This window comes from Caretta caretta, chromosome 9 (assembly GCF_965140235.1).
Source record: "Caretta caretta isolate rCarCar2 chromosome 9, rCarCar1.hap1, whole genome shotgun sequence".
NCBI lineage: Eukaryota > Metazoa > Chordata > Testudines > Cheloniidae > Caretta > Caretta caretta.
The window spans coordinates 48141644-48163800 of NC_134214.1; the positions used below are offsets into that span (position 1 = coordinate 48141644).

General features: G+C 40.3%; 2 protein-coding genes across 9 annotated transcripts in view; one reads left to right on the plus strand and one right to left on the minus strand.

Moving 5' to 3' along the window:
* The window catches only part of GIGYF2 (GRB10 interacting GYF protein 2), a 143743-nt gene that overhangs the window by 59166 nt on the left and 62420 nt on the right, over window positions 1–22157 (minus strand). The window lies entirely within an intron of this gene.
* KCNJ13 (potassium inwardly rectifying channel subfamily J member 13) lies at window positions 9110–20776 on the plus strand. Of its 3 annotated transcripts, XM_048862711.2 has the most exons (4): window positions 9110–9415; window positions 17142–17193; window positions 17816–18303; window positions 19377–20776. In XM_048862711.2, exons 3-4 carry the CDS (start codon window positions 17826–17828, stop codon window positions 19997–19999), a joined length of 1101 nt encoding a protein of 366 aa, XP_048718668.2. In that variant the 5' UTR covers window positions 9110–9415; window positions 17142–17193; window positions 17816–17825; the 3' UTR covers window positions 20000–20776. The 3 variants fall into 3 exon arrangements, with proteins under 3 accessions (XP_048718668.2, XP_074988372.1, XP_074988371.1); XM_075132271.1 differs by lacking the exon at window positions 17142–17193 and having other exon boundaries at window positions 17816–18145; window positions 19377–19715; XM_075132270.1 differs by lacking the exon at window positions 17142–17193 and having other exon boundaries at window positions 9111–9415.

A 22157-nucleotide genomic window follows, 5' to 3' on the forward strand; every position in this document is an offset into this window, starting at 1 on the left:
GAAAATGAGACTGACAGCTGTGGGTGAGGCAATGAGGAAAGGAGTAACTGTGTTCAAGTTTAAGAAACTGGCAAAGAAGGTGTAAAATGTTGGTAGATCTGGGACCAATTATCCTTAATCTGCACTCGGTAAACATTTAAAATGCACAGGAAAATAAGAACACAGATACTTAGTGAATACCAATATTTCCAAAAATATAGTTGGTGTAAAGTTTTACACAAAGGTATCCACATGGGCATTTGGTGCAGGATTACCCCAATATGTATGCAGTAGTTCAAACAGAGACAGACAGACACACCCAGCTTTCAGGTACAGTGCTGGGCCATTTCAATTCAAGACTGAGTATCTATGTGCTTCTACTAATTTACAGTCTAGAGCACAACACTCCTCCAACCAGTTTTAGGATGTCTAATCTAAGCACTGTTCTGCCTCATGTATTTCTTGTATTCTGTTTTGTCCTGTTATAACTTCAGAATCCTTATGAGCCATATCGATGTGACACACTACTTTCCTATTATTGTTAGCACATGCTAGCCTGGATGTGTTTTGATATCTATACAAAGGTATCAGTTTTAGTGGTGTGGAAAGGTAGGTTGATTTTTCCAAGTATATCCAAGGTCCTTGTATGAAATAATCATGTCAAATATTTTAGGAGAGAGAATATTTGGTGAAGTTTGTATTTCATTTTGTTATTTTTCCTTACCCTAATGAACCTAGAAACGTGACCCCAACTGATGTTTCTGAAGAAAGAAAAGGCCTTTAGGTCACCTCCTACAAGATATCCTAAGATGATACTCTAAGAACAATATCACTCAGAAATATGTATAGGTGTTTACAGATTCCTCAGCCTGGCTAACAAGATCATGAATACCTGGATGCAATGATAGGGCACAGGGCAGGATTCTGTACCGATAGTCATGATTTTCATAGCTAAACCATCTTGCCGTCACCACCTGTGTGTGGGTCTGTGTCTATGGACTCCTGGTGATCACTTCACCTATCCCCGTTGCCACTCGCCCAATGGCACAGGACTTTTATGGGCAGGGGTGGGGAAAAAAGTTCTTCCTGTAAAAAAGCCTGTGCATGAGTAATTTAATGTGGGGGAGCTGATGCACACCAGCATTCACAAAAATCTTAGAGGAAGAGGCACATGTGTCCAGTTGCAAGGAGGTCCAAGACCACCGGGGGTTTCTCCTCCACTGCAGCCTTCATCCACCTTCACAGCTGTTGAGAGGTGATACTCTTTCATCTGCCTGGTCTACCATTGAGGTCTTATACTGGGTTGTGCTGCATTTTGTGTAGTACCTCGCCTTCAACCTTACCACCATGGGTGACCCTACCAGGAGAACAGGACTCCAGATGGCATTGCTCTTAGGATCTTATGCAAGCTTCTCCATCATGTCAAGGTGGCAGCTCAGACATGTGCTCCTGGACTGGGATAAGGGGGAATTTTCAGCAGCAGCTTTCAAGACTGAGCAGGCCTTTTTAGGAACCTCTCTGCTCACCCCATACGGGGAATGGGCTAGAAAAGGTGCCCCAAATATAGGCTATCCCATCATACCTGACTGGATAACCATGTCCAGAGGGATCACTCCCATTGCAGTTGAAAAACAAAAATGTTTCTTGCAACTTGGAATGTCCATACCCGACTAGACTAATCAAAAAGTGAAAGACCCAAATGCAGAACAGCAATTGCTGCCCAAGAATTCTCAGGGTACAACTTCGACATCGCTGCTCTCAGCGAAACATGATGTACAGATGAAGGCTGCTTGAGGGAAGAGGGAAGCGGTTACCCTTTCTTCTGGAAATGAAAACCAGCAAGTGACAGGCAAATACATGGTGGTGGCTTTGCAATCAAAAACCTTCTAGTCAACCACCTGACTGAGCTCTCTGTCGGCATCAACAAGCGCCTTATGACCCTCCGCATCCAACTGGTCAATAAATCATTTGTCACAATCATCAATGCATATTGCACCAACTCTTGACACTGAAGAACAGAAGGAATCAGTCTGCACTGACCTTGATAAAATTTTGTCATCCATTCCAAAAACAGGTGAGATAATCCTCTTAGGGGACTTTAATGCAAGAATTGGTACAGATTCTAACGTATGGAGTAGCACCACTGGGAAGGAAGGAGTGGGCAAGACCAATGCCAATGGCATCCTTCTACTTAGCAAATGTGCAGAGCACAATTATATGATCACAAACACAATCTTCAGACAAAGCAACAAGTACAAAACAACTGGACAACACCCCCGCTCACAACAGTGGCACCTCTTAGACTATGTCATTGTAAGAACACAGGATCTAAGAGATGTCCAAATCACCAGTGTCATGAGAGGAGTCGATGATTGCTGGACTGACCACCACCTGGTAAGGTCAGTCATGTCCATCAAGATTGCACTGAAACATAGAAAGCAATCCAAATCACACAGGCAGCAATACAGCATCCAAACACTTCAATCCTCAGTGCACCAAGAGAACTTCCAAACACTCCTCAGTGAAAAACTGTCCATATACACACCCAGAAATGACAACACAAGTGTCGAAGATGACCGGGAAGCCCTAAAACAGACCATCCATGAGGTTTGCAAGGAATCCATTCACCTTGCTACCTGCTGCCATCAGGACTGGTTTGACGACAACACCACAGACCACAGCCCTTTCTCAGAAGAGAAAAGCTTTTCTGCAACTGGCAAAACCAACCACTATCCAGTCAGAAGCAGAGCTCCTTCCATCAGCTCATAGCTGAAGTTCAAAGGAGGATCCAAAAAATCAAAAACAAATGGTGGGAGGACAAAGCAAAAGAAATCCAAACATTCGCTGACAGACATGATATGCGGAACTTTTTTTTGAGAGACAAAGACCCTGTATAGACCAAACTCATGTGGCCTCACACCTCTGAGATCCGAAGATGATAGTACCCTTCTTAAGGATAACGAAGCTATCAAAGAGCGCAGGAAGGAACACTACCAAAAGCTTCTAAATCAAGAATCAAATGTGACTGACGACACCATCAACTCCATCCTCAGCATCCAAACAGGGAAACTCTCGCCAACCCACCAACACCTGAGGAGGTCTGCAAAGCAATTAAACAAATGAAGAACAAAGCACCAGGTCCTGATAGTATACCAGCTGAAGTAGGAGGAGAAACACTGTCTAACAAGCTTCACTTGCTGCTCTTCAAAATGTGGTGCACCGAAAAAATTCATGCCGACTTACATAATGCTAACATTATCGTCATTTTTAAAAAGGGTGACAGGGATGACTGTGGCAACTACCAACGCATTGCCCTCCTGTCCAGCACTGGGAAGATTCTTGCTAGAATCTTACTCAGTCGCCTGCTCCCTCTTGCAGAGGAAATACTTCCAGAGTCCCAGTACGGCTTCAGACAACTATAAGGCACAACCAACATGATTTTCGCAGGTAGGCAGATCCAGGAAAAACGTCACCACCACCACCATGAGGATTTGTATATGGCCTTTATCCATCTGATCAAAGCCTTCTACTGTGTCAACCGTTAGGCTTTGTCGAAAATCATGTCAAAGTTTAGCTGCCCAAGCAAATTTATCACCATTATAAGACTCCTCCCCCATGACCAGATGGCTGCCTCTATCCTGTGCAGTGGATCTCCTCTGAGCCCTTTGTCATCCGAACTGACATAAAACACCGTTGTGTACTGGCACCCTCCCTTTTCTCCATTTTCTTAGCAGCTATGAAAACACTAATCCAAGACACTCTACTACAGGGCACTGGCATCCAATATCGGATTGACAGCAACCTCTTCAACCTTTCTAGTCTCCATGCCAGAACTAAAGTAATATCGGCAACAATAACGAAACTCCAGTACACAGATGATTGTGCTGTAGTTGCACATTCAAAGGAGGATCTTCAAAAGCTCTTAATTGCTTCTCTGAAGCTTACAGAAGCCTAGGGCTAACTCTTAATACAGTATCAGCAAAACAAAAGTTCTCCACCAGACAGTCCCCAGTAATCAGACCCAGCAACGAAAATCTAGATCAGCAAAGAAGAACTGGAAAATGCAGAATACTTTGCCTATCTTGGCAGCCATCTCTCACAGAGGGCAGACAGACATCGAGATTCAGCACAGAATTTGCTGTGCCAACCTTGTCTTTGGCAGACTGTCTCGCCAGGTGTTCAACAATCACATCATCAGAACACATGCTAGCCTTTAGTTTATAAAGCGGTGGTAATCTCAATTCTCCTCTACAGCGGAGAGATTTGGGTGACCTACAGAAAACATCTGAAAAACCTGGAATGCCAGCACCAGCACTTTCTTTGGAAGATCCTCAACATAAAGTGGAAGGATCATCGCAGTAACAGTGTCCTCACAGAGGCCAACATGTTCAGTGTTGAGGCCCTGATTATCCAGCTGATAGGCACTGTGAGTGCATGTCTGATGTACGCTTACCAAAACAACTGCTGTATGCCCAACTCACCAAAAGAGAAAGGAAACGAGGAGGCCAAAAGAAATGTTTTAAAGACACGCTCAAGATAAACATCAAGAGATGGGGCATTGACACTGCACACTGGGAGACAGCAGCCCAGGATAGGGTTAACTGGTGAAGACTTGTCAGAGAGAATGTCCACTTTTGAGGAAAATAGCCTTGCCCTGGTCACAGGAAAAAAAGCCAGAAAAGGAAAGACAATGGTCATGCAGCAATCGCAGCCCAACCCGGTCTTCCAACACCACCTGCAATATCTGCAACGGACCTGTGGCTCAAGAATCTGACTTTTCAGTCACCAAAGGACCCACGAAAAATAAAACCTGTGAAAGAGATCATCCTTGACCATGATAGGTAAACCACAAGGAATTACTGATATCAGGGCCTAGTTGGCAAGTGCAGAGCCTATACAATTTTTATGGCTTATCAACAGACTTCCTAGTTAGTGTGTCTTTTGACACAAAAAATTCTTCTCTAGTTACTTTCTGAAACCATTCTTTTAAAAATATAAGATGACAGCGGAGGAAGGAGCAAAATTTTGGTAAGGCTTTAACTCACAAAGAATTTATCTTTGACTCTTAACTGGCATGCCAACTCTGCAATCAGTGAGAGAGGAACATCTTCAGTTTGTGGTTTCAGTGAAGAGTTAAAGCCCTTCTTAGGTTATCCAAGTCCCCTCTACAAGGGATATTATATTTAGTCCACAAGGGCAGGTTCACATAAAACCTTATGACAGAGATTCAGGGTATTTTGTTTTTTAAGGGGATTTAATGACATTTTCTAGTTCACCTGCTTACAACAGTTCCATAAAAAGAGGCTGCCTCATATTCAGTAAGATTAAATTAGCTGGTTAAAACAATTTCATGGTGAGATCATGACATTCCTTCCAAACACAGCAAAGTTTACTATAATAATTCAGAAAGGATGCAGTTTCTTCCATATGATGGTTACTGTATTCAGCATTGGAGTCTAATGTTTTGAGGACTGCTCTTAATTGCACCATTTCAAATTGGTACTAATGGGCTATATGCTCTATTATATTCATAACAGATTTTGAAAATATTTGCATATGTGCATCCATATTTATCAGTCTAGTGGTTCCAGCCACTCTCTTGATTAAAACTGTCGTCAAGGAAATGACAGTTTTCCTGCCCATTGCTTTAAGAAAAGTAATGGTTCTGTCTTCAAATACTGACACAGCACTACTCTCGTTAAGTTCTCCATTATTAATTTACGAGAAATCCAATTTCTATTTCTAACATTGCTCGAAATGCACAACACCTAAGAGTTGACAAGGCATGATCTGGTGCATGTTTTAGGCCTGCTTGCAAGGACAGGATGACACTAGAATGACCTTGGAGAAAGGAGGTGATGATTTTACAGTCTTGAATTTCTAGTGCAGTACCTGTGTTTTAGGGATGAGGAAAGTGTGTTCAGGAGTAAATGTTATGTATAGTGGAGAAAAGCATAATCTTTAGAATTCTGCTATTGGTATCTTTCCAAGCATCTATAAAAGCAGATCTAGATGGTGACATTATGTGACTGCTTTGGTGCCACGCTCCTCAATTAAACAGTAAAGGGAACACACCACGACCTTGCTAAAGTCTCCATGTACCAGGACAACACAAACAAGCCAGTCAATAGGCAGTGACAGACTACAAGGACTAAGGACTCTGATAACTACTAAGGATTTGGCAAAAAATGACCTTAAACCCTATCTAGCTCTACTAAGAGACACTGCTCCATTTTGAAAGTCCAATCAACCAAAGATCAGGAAAAAGCCTCAGAAAAGTGACAACAGTGAAGTTACTAAAATGTGGAGTAACGTGGATCCAACACAAAAATGTACATACAATTTATATAAAGTTCAAATTTTCCACAGTACTAGTAAACTGAATTTACATACAGTTCCCAGAACCCCATCTTACTGGGTTGAAATTACTTAGTATAGCAGTCAGGTTTTGACCATGGCTTTTCTAAGATGAAAAGAATAAAATGTAATCTATGGTCTTGCCTTGCACTAATTGACTGGACTTCCTGAGGAGAAGGAGCAGTAAAAGGGCACCTGTGTTCATGTCTGACACAAAGCCAGCAATGGTGTTTATGGAAAACTTCAGAGAGAGCAAATAGGCATCCAGCCAATAAAGTCTACAGCTGTGCAATTTGGAATAGCGAAGTGACTAACCTCAAAGAACAAGATTGGAATTCTGGAATCCAGCAGTTTGATAACTTGTTTATGTAGAGGATTTTCTATTAGAACAGCAAATAACTTCAACTCCTTTTCACAGTGTCATGAGTTTTCCACAAGATGTATAGTCTATATTCTTTTCAAAGTGGAACAGGATCATTAACAGAAATATTATTGGTAGTGGTGAACTGGGGGGATGGGAGTGGGTGGTGACGATATCTATCCAGTACTATGATTCTCTCTCCCTTCCCCAGCTCTTTCGTTTCCTCACCAAGGGAAGTTAATAAATACTATGATAATACTTCGCACTTGTTATAGCTTTCAGAGGACCTCAAAAAACTTTACAGAGATCAGTAATTTGTAGGCATGTTTTATAGCTAGAGAAAACTGGACAGCACTTAGCACAGCGTAACACTACTAGACTACAAACATATAAACATCATAATTAAGGCTGCGAGTCTGTCATGGAGGTCACGGATTCCATGACTTTCTGAGACCTCCGTGACTTCTGCAGTGGCTGGATCCAGGGCTGCCTAAGCAGTTCAAGCAGCCGCTCCTGAGGCAGTCTCGGGCCACCACTTGCCACCACCCGACCCCCTCTCCTCAGCACCTGCAGCAGTCCCAGCACACGCGCTCCTGGCCACCCCCTCTTCCCCAGCACCATGACCATGCACCCCCAAAAGCACCCAAGATTTAGTCAGGGGTATATAGTACAAGTCATAGACAGGTCATGGGCCATGAATTTTTGTTTACTGCACATGACCTGTCCATGACTTTTACCAAAAATACCCATGATTAAAAAGTAGCCTAAATAATAATGTAAATCGTCTAATGTCATACAGTGAATCAGTGACCGAATCAGACACAAAATTCAGTTCTCCAGATTCCAATTCTAAACACTAAGTAATACTGCCTCTCCAGATTCCCAGTCTTAGCTCCTCCTCTTCCCACCTCCTGTCTCCTTCTAAGCCCTACCAGTCAAGCATCCTCAGGTGCAGTTTCTAACTAATTTTCCTGGCAAGATTCCTGGATTTCATTCAAAGTCATCTGTTTTTCACTAAATTCATGAACATTTGCTGGCACTGAAGTTAATGTATCAGAATATAAAAATAAGAAAGAGGAATGCAGCAGGTCTAATTCCTACTTATGTCCCAGTAAAACTGTTCATCTTAAGCATGGGCTAGTATCCCAAACCACTCAAGGAGGGTCTGTTCAGAAACATGTGACCAGAACCATAAGCTTTCTACATTACAAAATATGTCGTCTTATAAAAAAAATAAAAATAAACCCACCCCCCCCACAAAAACCCAGTTTGTCACAGTGGAAGTGCAATCCTGCTACAATATGTAAGGAAAGTGAAGGACAAATCACAGTCCTACACACTGGCATGAGTAGAGGGTGCCCCCTTGTGCTAAATTACTTTCCCTTGTCCTGGAGGTCATAACATGTCTATCAGAGTTTATGGTGCTGTGCCTGAACATGTATTAAAATGTTCTGCACTAATGAAACAAAGAATTAATGTTCTGTATTTTTTGTTTTTTAAAAAAGGAAAAACCATGAGGGGGAGATTTCATTTCCTAAGTAGGAAAGTCTACATTAATAATTTTCCCAGCAGGCCTTCAGTAGTTTTACTGAAAACAATCACAGCCTTTGTTTCTCAGATCCTCTTATGCCTGACGCTCGCTCAAAGTCCTCACATCAGCAGCTAACAAAGAAAAAAAATGTAAAACACTGAACTTCATCACAAAGATATCCTCACAGCTCATTTTAGTGGTGCTGGAAGCTGGACACCACAGGCATATTTTCAGCTAAAATTGTTTTAATTAGCCAGCTGTTCTACTCAACACTAAATTTGAGGGACACCAGAATGTAAGTGCATGAGTGGTGCATTTTATTGTCCAGAATCAGTTTCACCACATTTTCAAACCACAGAAACTTCCTCTAATCTACATAGTTTCATCACAGTTTAAAGAAAATCCCATGAGTAATTCAATACTTTTACAAAGGAGCAGTATGGAGATGGAACAGGAAGGGCAGGATCTACATCTTCTGACTAGCATTAGACTACAAATCATCTACAGTCTCCAGTGACTGTGACTAGGCTGCACCAATATCCACTGTTAGGTGGAGCCCACACCGTTTGCTAACAAGACTCAGGTGTAAGAGACCCAATGAAAGTAATGAAGCACAGGAAGAGTACATTAGATACAAGATTCCCATCTCCACCCAAATATATTCTGCTTGACTTTAGTTAGGAAAAAATGTTAGAGAACATTTCCTATTTTAAAGCAGCTATAGGAGGAAAAAGTTCTGAGGAATTTTGTCCCTTTGAACTTCCAAGTAAAACCTTAAGTAAGATTATGCAAACCTAAAGACCAATCCTGATTAGTGGGAGGGGGGAACGCAGCCCTTCTCCAAATAAGTTCTTGAGGATTTCTCCTCGGCTGCTAGGGTTTGTGTTGGATAAAGAAAGCCCTCCTAACAAACCAGCATTCTTTTCCACCTGATCAGAGCTAATTGGCCCCCCTGCAGACAAAATGACCAATCACATCAGCTTCAGATGAAAACCAACCCCCCCTGCATTATAAACAGAGGAATGAGACATGTAAACCCATTTTAAAGAAGAGATCCCTACAAACTAAATTGTGGAAAGTTTCTTGCCTGTACTGGGACAAGAACATAAGATTACCGCAGTCTACTTTTTGGACCCAAAACCTCTCCCCCTTTCCCCTGCACACTGATAAAAGCTACAAAGACATTGGTAAGTACACGATAAAATTACCTTTTTGACAAAGTTATTTACAATAGCATAATTTTAACTTTTAAAACATAATGCAAATTATTTTCATTGTGTAAAGAAAGCTGAGAGAGCTTTTGCTTTTGAAGCTCCCTGCTGGAATATCACCTTAAACAAAATATTTCTGTAATTCTTCTCAAATATGAACCCTTTTTCTAACTGATAATGCCCACAGTGGCATAAGAGGGAAGCCAAACTTTCCATCATTAAGAACCCTGGCAGAAAAGGGCATTGGAAGGAAACTTCACAATGCTCAGCAGATGCATACAACTGAAGCTAAGGTAATCAACTATTGCTGAGGATGGGAAAAGACCAGAGAGTCAAACCGGTATTTATTTTGATTTGGTTCAGATTTGAGTTCAGTTGCATTCAGTGTGTTTGGGTTCGGTTCTGGATCAAGCAACTAAAAGTAAATAAATAGTGGTTTGGTTACTGGTCTGAACTGGTTCAAACCAAATTTCAATCCAAAAGAATGGAAGAAAATTTAAAAAGCTGAAATTTATTGAAACTATCTTCATTTTTGACCATTTATTTACTTTTTAACTGTACATGAGTTTTCCTAGTTCTTGTGTTGTCAGAAAACAATTTTCGAAATGAACAATTTGTTTGAGCAAACTAAAATACCATCTTCCAAACTAGACCTCTGTGGTAAAGGAATAAATTTGAGTTTGAGGCAACGGCTCTGCTTCAAGTGGGGCAACTGGCGGGAGGAGCTGCCCTGGGGTTTGGGATGGCTGGGAGATCGTCTGTCTGTGGCAGAGATAGGTTGGGGAGCCATTATCTTTCCTCGATGTTGAAGAGTTATCTTTAACTTCTGGGACCAGGAGCATTCCACTTCTCTTACCAGGATGAAATCTCAAAGTATGTCTACACAGCAGTAAAAGATCTGTGGCACCAAGTCTCAGAGTCCAGGTCTGACTCATGGGGCTAAAAATAGCAGTGTAGAGATTCAGGCTCAGGCCAGAGTGGGGGCTCTGAAACCCAGGGAAGTGGGAGGGTCTCAGAACCTAGGCTTGCTGTGGGTTTGTGTGTTTTTTATTTATGTTTTTGGGGGTTTTTTTGCTGTGGAGATGTACCCAGAGATGGTACATCTATCTCTGGGCCCCCTGCTCTCTCATGTGCTGTGCAGGTAGCTCCTAAACTTCTCTCTTTCACTACTCTTCTGGGCTAGCCTTCTTCTAGTCTTTTCTCATTATATTGGGGAAGGCCTTTCTGGTTGCAATCACATGTCTAATTGTTATTTTGTTGTTTTATAATGAAAATAAGATCGCAGTAGTTTTTTTTTTGTTTTTTTTTTTTAAATGTTGAGCTTAAGAAATGCTGGACCTTTATTTTCACCAGTAACCCACATTTTTTTTCCAGCTCAGTTTTGATTCAGGTTCAGTACATAGGACAAAACCATGGTTCAGGTTAAGTTCTGGTTCAAATAAAAATAGTGGTTCGACCTGATTCTCTAGTTACGGTCTTTTCCAGAAAACCAAACTCCTCTCACCCTTCTACCTTCCCACTGCATTTATCAGAGCCCAGTAAACATCTAGCTTTACATGATGATCTTATGACTAAGGTCAGTTTCAAAGATCTGTCAATGGCCAATTGAGTGTGCCTATGAAATAAGTGTCACACTATGAACTAGCATGATTGTGTTTTGTTCATTTGAAGGCAACTATTTAGGAGCATCATGCATTTACCACCAGGCATGAATTGCACTGGTCTGGAACATGACTGGTTATCTCATATAGGTCACTGGGATAGTTTGCTGCACACAGGACTGGGGAAGCATTTGAGAAAATGTGAAGTTACAAAGATGGATAGCTAATAGAGGTAAACATGGGCCCATTTTATCCTGATATTAAATATCAAATGTTCAGAGTTTGTGGACCAGCTCCTTGCTCCCCACCTAACTCTCCTGATCTCCCCCAGTGCCCAATAATAAACCTTTATTTAGGACTTTGCATCCAGATCTCTCTAAGAGATTTCACAAATATTTCCCTTATGGGATGAAGTTTAAACAGTTTCTTGGTAAGGCTTTTCTAACAACTTGAAGGAGACCAGATAGTATAGGGCACTCAAATGTCACTTCATAATCAATGGTTGAAATAATGGTCTAACAGCTTTAAGCAGTACAGTAGCATATCAATATTGAGCTAGTCAAAATCTCAATCAATAAGGCTTGCTTTTGGTTTACATTGTAATGTAAACACAACTCCCCTCCCCCCATCCACCCCCACCGTCAATTTTACCTCAAAGTCTTTCAGCAGTTTAAAATTTAATTAAAAATTCAGTGTATCTATTACACTTTCTTTACCTCAGGAGAATATCTTGCTACTTCTCCCTTTTTACCTCCAACAACTGCCTCAGAATCACAGAATATACAGGCCTTGGCATCTGCCCTGGAATTTATGCCTTGCCACAGAACTGTGCTGCAGAAATTAAGTTATTTTAGCTCTGTCAGGTGCAAATTAAATCTTGAAAATGTGAATCAACTGTAAAAACTTACACCTTGCCTTCCTAATTCTGCAAGAAACTTCACATGACAGAGCTATTATTCTAACTGCCCCCATTCATCTCAATGGGTGTTAACACAGAAACCTAGAGACAACATTGATGTTTAAATATCAGCAGTTTTACTACTGATAGTTGAACCACAAGCATCCAGCTAAAGTGATTATCCCACAAACCAAACTGCCCCCCTGTGCCTCCACAGATGCCAAAAGCACCAACTGTTCCCTTCCCAGCTTCCCCTGACAAATTCTATGATGCAGTTATGCACTCCTAATACAAAAATCTACAGTAAATATGAAGTGTGGGGACTGCGTTAAATAAACTGGATTTAATGTCAAACACCTCAGACACTGCTGTGCAGACTGTTAAATTAAAATTTAAGTGAAGCTGCCACAGAATCTAGAGACCTTACTGCAGAATTTAGGTTCATTTTGCCATGAATTGCACAAAGCCTCAACAACAGTAAACATGAGCTCTCGCTGCTTAAGTTATAGAAATGCCAATTAAATCTGAAATAGGTATAAAACATTTTTTTGTCATTTGTGCTCACGTAATATAAGCTTGGATTTTACTTACCTCCTCACAGCAGTGGCACATTAGTCAATAGGACTCCACTAATATTCTCAGAATCATGCTTCAATACACAGCTAAAAGGAAACTGAAGTCTATGCTAACTAGAACGATAACTGTGAGCTTTTGTGCAGTTACTCCTAGCAAATTCCTTCTTTCATAGCCTTTTTCTCCTTACACCAGTTTGTTGTGAACACCAACTAGACTCCAAACAGTACAATCTACCTCAGAAGCTTTCCAAAGTCAATTAAAATAGAATTTGCAAGTGATGTAGTGGAGAGTGGGAAGCTAGGGTAGCACTCTGAAAATGTTTTGCTGGAACTCTGATCCAAATGAGAAACTATTCAAAAGCCTTAACAACAAAGCAAGGTGGTGACAACCTTTGTAGGAGAACAGCCTGAAAGTGCATTTGGTACAATGTCCTCGGTCAGGGTGTAGATATGAAGAACAAATCTTAAGACACATTTGGTGTCAGAATATTCCTGTTCACAGGAATGAGGCTGAGCATGAACTGCCTAGAGAAGCAAGGGAAAGATTAGAAAACCAGAGTGGCATGAAACAGCCAAACTGCTTCAGCTGAAGAGCCACAGAGCAGAGGGCACAAGAACATATATTCAAACTGGCAAAATGAAGCAGAGTATAGGGGTTCAGGACCATGTACTCTTGTAACCATTAAACTCTATAGTGGAAAGTAGCAGCTGATTACATGAACATCAGGGGTATGCTAAAGTGGTATTAATCAGCTGCAGAGGATGGCTTTATTGTGGACAAACCATCAGGGAGCCAAGAACCAGAAAAAAATCTGATTCGATTAAAAAGCCACTTGGGATCTGCTATGGAAAAGAAAATAAAGCATGAACTACCTTGATGCTTAAAGAAGTTAGCTCTAGCTATCCTGCTATGATTTGCTTCAACTCAATTGATTTATCAGAGAAACTGGATTGAGGAATGGACAAGATGGTGAACAGGAGGTAAAGAAAAGAAATAAAAGGAGAAGAGAAAGAAGCAATGCCATGTACACTTCTGATTGAATAACCATCACTTAATTCTCAAAAAAGTAAGAGGCAACATAAGAGGAAGGACTGCAAACACTGGAATAATATATCAAAGGAAGGGGATGCAAAGGAAGAGGTTGAGAAAAATCTCTTTGGTAGCAGTAGCTCTTCTAGTCTTGAGGCAGCATGTCCTGATTGTAACTGACAAGCACATTCATGAGATAAGAACCGGCAAGAACAAGAGCAGACAAAGGCATAACAAAATCTGATGGACAGATGTTGAAGCTAGTCAGATTCAGACTAGAAACAACTTTTTTTTTTTTTTTAAAGCAAGGGTAATTAACCATTGGAACAACTTACCTATGGTTGTGGTGAATTCTCCATCACTGGAAACTTTAAAAATCAAGACTGGATTTTTTCTAAAAGATATCTAGTTCAAAAAGGAATCAACCCATAGAAGTCCTATGACCTATGTTATGCAGGAGGTCAGACTAGATGCTCACAATGGTTCCTCTTGATCTTATAATTTATCAATCTATGAATAGGGAAAGTAGAAAATATGTAAATCATCTGACAAAGAGGCGGGGGAATAACAGGGGGAGAGGAGAGAAGTAGGTAGAGAGTGAACAGTTACCTTTCGTCTGACTTCTCAAATACATTCAAGTTGCATCTGCTTTTCAAAGAACACTTGCGGGGGGGAAGGGGGAAGAAAGGAAATCCTCAGACTTTCTAGATTTAGAATTCAAAACCTAAGCCTGTTAGTTTAGCTTCCCCCCTCCTCCTGAAACACTCTTCTCATCCTGAATCAGCTGCACTACTTTTGGACTCTCCATCCATCCCAACAAAGAAGCTTTGTCCCGTGATCTAATTTAACTTAAGACACAATAGGTTCATGCCCTCCTGGTTGTTATTTTTTAATAAACATTAAATATGGAGTCTCACTCATGTACTTAAGAATTATTCACTGCACCACTGATTAGTGACCTGACACTATAATCACTACCACAGAAAGGACTACTTTTCCAGGCCAAATGGGACTACAGCAGCAGCCTATCATCCTCACCAGGACAATCTCGCTGTTAAAGTCTGAAGTGACATTGATAAGAGACTGCTGTGAAAAGCACTGCTTAGGTTAATAAAGATGGAGATATTATTCTTTCATTCTGAAATACCTTCAAGATAGTTACAGTACTGGAATTTCACTAATAGAAAATGTCTGAAACAACTTGATGTAATGAAGAAAGCTGGATGCAGGAGAGGTTGAAATCAATATTAATAAACCATTAGTAGTAATCAAATAATCAAGTCGCTGTATCAACCAAGCTTCAAACTGATCTTGATTGTGCTCTGCATTGTAGTGAAATGACAGTGCTCTACTGTAGTGTGCTGTTTTATCAGAATATGGGGGAGGAAAATGAACCCGAAAAAACTATTCTATATTTGTAAGGGTATATAATACTCTGAGGATTCCTGTTATTGCTTGTCACTACTAGATTTAGTTTTTTCTAAGGAGTAGCTCTGCTCTGTACTCTATTGCCCAAACTACTCGTGAAACATGCCATAACAACTGCCCTCCAGACGCCATAACAATTTACACAAAAACAGTTTTCCTCCAAGAACTCATATGGTTTATCCCAAAGGCATAAGGTCCCAAAGGTCTACACATATTCACCTTCCTTCCAAGTAATCGAGTACATGTTTCTCAAGACCGCAGCTTATTCCAAGAATCTAAGATGATAAAGAGGCACTGGCTCCAATTTGTTCTGCACACAGTCCCATCATTCCTATCGACTAGCCATAATACTCATTCTATAATCCCCCTCAAGGCACTAAACAAGGCCATTCTGAGTCTTAATGCAACACTCAGCTCTTCGGACCAGTAAAGCTGATTCCTGGTACCTAAAGCACTTCGAAGATTTTACTCTGTTTACTTTGTGATTTCCTATCACTGCTGCAAGACCAGAAACTGTATTCTTGCAGAGCTGTGGAGCACCCCAAAGACTGAACTAATATAGACTGAATAGCCTCATTGGAGGGCAGTCCGTGGAGGCCAGGATTAGGGTTATTAGCAGAGTAGACTGTACTCAGCACTCCCAATGATTGACTCAGCAGATCGTTACTCATGCTCTGTGCACGGCGGAAGGAGTGGCGCATTATTTAAGAAAATTCTGCCTTGTTTTTCAGAAATATAAAGACCACCTGAAAAGCAGCTCTGTGTGGCTCAAAAGCTTGTCTCTCTCACCAACAGAAGTTAGTCCAATAAAAGATATTACCTCGCCCATTGTGTCTGTCTTGTATTTCAAAAAACTATTAGAATCATTAAAAAAAACACCTGATCTTAGCCGTTATATAGTTGTGGCATATTCACTGCAGGAGATAAGGAAACAACTGTACTTAATAGGAGAATGGAGAATAAAAAAATGGAAAAAAGCCCCAAGATCCTACTCAAACCATCGGTTATTCCTCAAGCCCCTTGGATGCATGTTCCAAATAGAAGTAAAACATATTTGTATGCATGGGGAACCCACCACCACAAGCAAAGAAGACAGTAAAAGATCTATTCACGATGCTCACCAGGATATGGTAATGATCATATTTAAATCTACATATGAAGATTTAATATCCAGAACAAATCATAAACTCATAAATCAAATGAGTTACAGGACCAATTCCAGGATCAACATGCCATTGATCAAATAGGAGATAGTCATTTCTATCTTTGTTAAAACAGTCCTCATTTTACCATGAAAAGGTCAAATCCTAGGTATTCAAACTAAGGCTGGTGGCTACTAATGTGAATATAAAAATTGACATACTGGACTAGGCCAATGATCCCTTTAGCCTGGTATGTACAGTGGCAAGGCCTTCAGAAAAAGGTGTGAATCTTCATAACCCACTTAATTGCACATCCTCTCTTATACATCTTTATGACCTGAACCATTTGTATAAAGAGAAACTGCTTAACTCTGTTTATTTCTTCAAAATCAATTTGCCTCTACACTAGCCAGTGGCAGTGAGTGTCATCATTAACTAATGCAATGGATTAAAAAACAGAGTTTTTTATTTGATGGCTTTTAATTGTGTGTCTTCTTGTTTTATGGGAAGAGCTAACTAGCAATAGGAGCTCCCAATAGGATTTCTTTCCCATTCAGTATTTATATAAAACTAATTTTCTATTCAAGTGTAATAGTCTCTTAAGCCAAAAGTTTTTAAACTTAGGTGCCCATAGTTCAGCTCCTAACGAACTGCTTATCAGAGGAGCTGAACATCTACAGCACCCAGTCAAGTCCATAGGATCTGAAGGTGCTTGGCACCTCTGAAAAAAAAGGTTATTCTTACTTAAGATCCTAAATATGAATGTAGGACGTATAAGGCACACAATTTGCAATTTTTGGCTCTTGACTTTTATATTCCCTCATATGCAACTTCACCTTTACTTAAAAATTTCCATGAACTTCTCTAAACTTTTTTTTTCCCTCCTGTTGTTGCAGTGGGGTTTGGAGGGTTTTATTTTTTAGTTAAAGTGACCAAAACGGATGCTGTACTTAAGCGGAGGACTTCTCATCAATTTATATAATGACATAATATTTTCCGTATTATTCTCTATCCCCTTCTTAATACAGCTTAACATCAGCAGTGGCCTGAGTATGTTCAGCAGAAGAGGCTCTCCCCCAGGTACCAAAATTCTAGTCAATAAGAGAATACGGTTGGTAGAGGTAAAGGTAATTTTAAAGAGGCAGAAAGTCAGGAACATCTGTGAGGAAATTTTTGAATTATAGAAGTGAGGTGGCGAGACACAGCCTTCCCCAAGAAAGCAGATAAGGGGAAGAACTGTAGTTAAATATTACCTTTTTATTATTCTTTAGATTGCTATATTGCTTTGCTAAGATGAATCTCAACATCTAATTGCTATCATCACAGATGTAAAATATTAAAGTCTGTTTTCCACACAAGCTGCAGTGCTACAGCTGCCAATCTGCCATATTAGCACAGGTATTTGACCCAAATATAAATTGGGGGGGGGGGGGGGGATATGACAACTCTGTTTAAATGACTAGGTAGGGGAAATTTTAAAAGTAATCTGATGTTTAACTTAGTCTTTTTTAACTAATCGTTACCACAAAAGCAGTGATAAATTCCACTCCAAAACTCCTAAATCAATCTTCTCTGGATTGCAATGTTTAAGACATCCTTTGTTGGGTGCAGGTAGTATTTCGTCCCTGGCTGATGTGCCAGAATCTGTGAAGATTAGCTGAAATACAAATATGCAGGAGCTTAATGAATTTTCTCTTTTTAGTTTTCAGAAGATGAGATCAGATATGATAGACAGCACCACCACCAAATCTAGTGCCCCCCTCCTGGATCAAAGGCACTTGAGGATGGTGACTAAAGATGGACACAGCACACTACAGATTGATGGGACCCAAAAGAAAGGTCTGGCATACCTACGAGATGCTTGGGGAATACTAATGGACATGCGCTGGCGATGGATGATGCTAGTCTTTGCTGCTTCTTTTGTCATCCACTGGCTAGTCTTTGCAGTGTTCTGGTACCTCCTGGCTGAGATGAATGGGGACCTGGAGTTGGATCATGATGCCCCACCTGACAACCACACCATTTGTGTTAAGTACGTCACCAGCTTTACAGCTGCTTTCTCGTTCTCCCTGGAGACACAGCTCACTATTGGTTATGGCACTATGTTCCCAAGTGGGGACTGTCCTAGTGCTATCGCCCTGCTTGCCATACAGATGGTCCTGGGGCTCATGTTGGAGGCCTTCATCACAGGTAATCAGGTTTATTTCACAATTTTAAATAGGGTAGGTCCTTTCAACCACATACAGGGAGTAGATTTGGTAAAATTCTTAATCTCATTATGAGTGCTTCCAGATGGGACATAAAAGGAGTAGGGCCAGTTACTAAAAGAACAACAACAAGACTGAAATTTCAACTTCAAAACAGCTTTATAGCTGTCAATTATAATCCAACTCCTTTTAAGCAGTTAAAGACCTATAAAAAGGAGAGGCACTTGAACAACAGTATTTCAGGATTTGTACTGGAAACCAGAAAGTGTTGCTCTTTACGGCAGCTCCTCTCCTGACACTTCCAACGAGTTATTTTCCTCCATCTTCCTCTATCAACTTCTTTCTTCCAACCTTTCATTAATTTGAGGTTTAAATCCATTTGTTTTGATACAGACTCTCACAGGTTTACCCAAAACTTTAGCTAGTTTGTTTAAAACTGGCTAAATTTTTTTTACCCCCCTTCACTTTATTGTTAAGTATCCATGGGTAGCCAACACCCAAGAACACTTTAGAATCCCAGTGGTACTTAGTTTAAAGTTACTTAAAATGGCTGAACTATGGAATAATTTTAGACAAATATAGTATACTGTGCAAAAGGTTAGTGTACTGTATTTTAAACAGTTTCATTAAACGAAAGACCACAATTATATACCATAGCCAGTTCAAGGAGTGGATCTTCATCAATCAAGGAGCACATCTCTTCCTGCAACTGCACCCTCATTCTCCAAATATTACTGTTTTACACATGCTAACAGATTGTGGAGACAAAAAAGTTCATGGAAAAAGCCAAGGCTCTTTAAAAAAAGTGGATTTATTTTATTAATAAATTGAGAATAGAAACTGGTACCAGCAACTTTTGGTATGATGGGAGCTGTACTATGTGTAGACTAGATCTAATAATTTGAAATCAAGCAGTCTGAGGATAGTTAACAGTAGTATGTCCATCCCACTAAGCCTCCTCCTTTTCTCATGGGCCATTCCATACAACTTGCGGACAAGTAAGAAACTAACCTGACCATCATGATTATAGTTAATTCATTCTTTCCTGTTATGTAGGTGCTTTTGTGGCAAAGATTGCCCGTCCAAAGAATCGAGCTTTCTCCATCCGCTTTACTCATTCTGCAGTAGTGGCACACACAGAGGGCAAGCCATACCTTATGTTCCAGGTGGCCAACACTCGTCCCAGCCCACTCACCAGCGTTCGGGTTTCAGCTATTCTTTACCAAGAACAGGAGAATGGTCAGCTGCATCAAACTAGTGTGGATTTCCACCTGGACAGTATCACATTTGAGGAGTGTCCATTCTTTATCTTTCCACTGACCTACTACCACTCCATTACCCCATCTAGTCCTCTAGGTGTTCTCCTCCAAGGGGATACCACTCGCCATTTTGAGCTAGTAGTCTTCCTCTCAGCAATGCAGGAGGGAACAGGGGAAACATGTCAAAGGAGGACATCCTACCTCCCATGTGAGATCATTCTACACCATCGCTTTGCTTCCATGCTGGCCCGAGGTGCCAAAGGGGAATATCAGATCAAGATGGAGAATTTTGAAAAGACTATTCCAGAGTTCCCAGCTGCAGCAGACTCTAAGAGTCCAAAGAGGACTGACATGAAGATCCGCATCAATGGACAGCACACTGACAGCTTCCAGATTTCTGAGACCGGTCTGATAGAATAGAATTTGGACTTGGTGCCTTTTTTTTTTAATTACATTAAACTTTCAGGTTAAACTTCCAGCCTTCCTTTTCCCCCCTATTTTCTTTTGTGCTCTCTCTTTTCTCCATCCTTTTGATTGCAGTATAGTGTGCAGAGTAAAAAAGCATAAAGTGCACATGTAAACTGATGAGAAGCTGTTTTAACTGCACAGAATAGAACGTCAGGGACAAGTACCACACTACAAGTTGTGGGAAAGTACTAATGCTACCTGCTGAATTCACTAGACTATGATTAAAACTGCACTGACCCTGAAGTGTGAGACTTTCAGACTCCCACAGTTGACCAAAACCTAATTAAATGGTATGTGGGTAGGACACTACGTCAAAATATGCAGCAACAGTACAATGGAAGACCTAATCTAAAACTAACCTGGGGTTAAATTACACTAGTTTGGGGATCAGCAATGAGGTAGTTCCAAGATTGTTATAACCCTTTTACATTAAAACTTTCTGGGTACATGGTTACATCAATTTTCAGATGGCTGAACATCCTTCTAAAACCATTGACAGTCTTTTCAGTGGCAGTGAAATGCATTCCAGATGTACTTGTTTATTACGTGAAATCAAGAGTACTGACTGCAGTTCTTCATTCCACCAGGTCAGAAGGGAATACAATATCTCTGTGACAGGTCTGTGAAGACAGCAAGTGCCAAAAATCCTGAAGTGTATATATGTGACACACATGCTACAGTGGAGATATTTTCATATTTGGAAACATTTAATAAATTATTTCAGCAGTAGAAAACAGACTGTTATACAGCAATTCATGTTCTTTCATGTCTCTTGGCACAGTGAAATTTTATGTGTTCTCAGCTTTGCACATCTTACACTTCGAGTAGTTCTGGCACCACAGGATGCACTATATCTACCAAGAACTGCATCCATTTATATTTTATGCTTTTTAATATAAATATCTATATCTGTACACACAGCATATAGATAAATCATATCTACAAAATCAGACACATTTGAATTAATTTTAAAATAAAAAGAATTGAAACAAGTGCTTATTCATGGGACTTTTTTTGCCAGGAGTGCCTCGTAAGAATACCAAGAAGAAAGAACCGTGCTCCTATATGCAACAATTTCTATTATGATCAAATGGGCTAACAGTTAAGTGGACAGTTTGCTGTCAATTCACAGCTTCTCAGCAATGGAATGCGGCTTTAAAATAGCTATTCTGTATTCAGACTGAAACAACCAACAGTTACCATCAAAATAAATGTTGCCATTCAAGGATAATTAAATGACTTTTCCCAGCAATAAATGTGGCATAACCACTACTAGGCAATTTAGACAAAACTATGTTTACACACTGGAGCCGATTTTATTGTAAAGTGACCAACAGCAGGGTATATAGTCTGAAGCCATATTAGGAGGGCACTGTCTAGTGAGAGTCTTTTTTTCAAACCCAGAAGTACAGAGGTTGTCAGGCTCTGGTCACGGAGAACCTGGTAGGATAGCTGTTTTGTCATAAGGTGCCAGCTGCACCTCATTTCCAGAAGGTAATTTCTATTAAAAAGACAGCTAAAGTGATATTAAAATATTATTACTTTTCCATGTTAACTATTGTTATAGTTGTCACAGGAATGTGTTATGTACCAGAGGAAGGAGGAGGTCCATGCAGAACTGGAGGGCAGGTGGCCAATCTCTGAATTCAAAAATACTTCATTGCTCTGAAAATGTTTCCATATCCCTTCCCTACAATTCTACAGGCTTCAAGGGCTGGTTTTATTATAGAGAATGGATACTTTCAGTATTCTGTCTTTCACTCTCAGTATAATGGAACCATATTTTAGCCCACTGTAGTGCCTGTACAGTAACACCAAACACCATCTTGTATTAATACATTAAATTGCCTTTGCCCTCACTGTTCATAGTTGGTCTCGCACGTGCACTTGAAAGTTCAGCTGTTTCTCTTCATAACATTATTGGCCACGCCCCCAAGATATGGAAAGTGGTGGTGATGAGGGGTGGTTGTGCTATATTTATCCTTTTCTATTTTTAAGCCCCAAACCAATATCCTACAAGTACAGAGGACAACCCTTAAAAAGCAGCAGCAGAACAAGAAATTGTACTGTAAATACTTCATTAAGCATGGAATAAAGTATAAATAGTTCA

Coding starts and splice junctions, on each gene's coding strand:
- KCNJ13 (XM_048862711.2), top strand. CDS start 17,826: ATGAGATCAGATATGATAGACAGCACCACCACCAAATCTAGTGCCCCC. Junction 18,304..19,376: donor GTTGGAGGCCTTCATCACAG/GTAATCAGGTTT, acceptor CCTGTTATGTAG/GTGCTTTTGTGGCAAAGATT.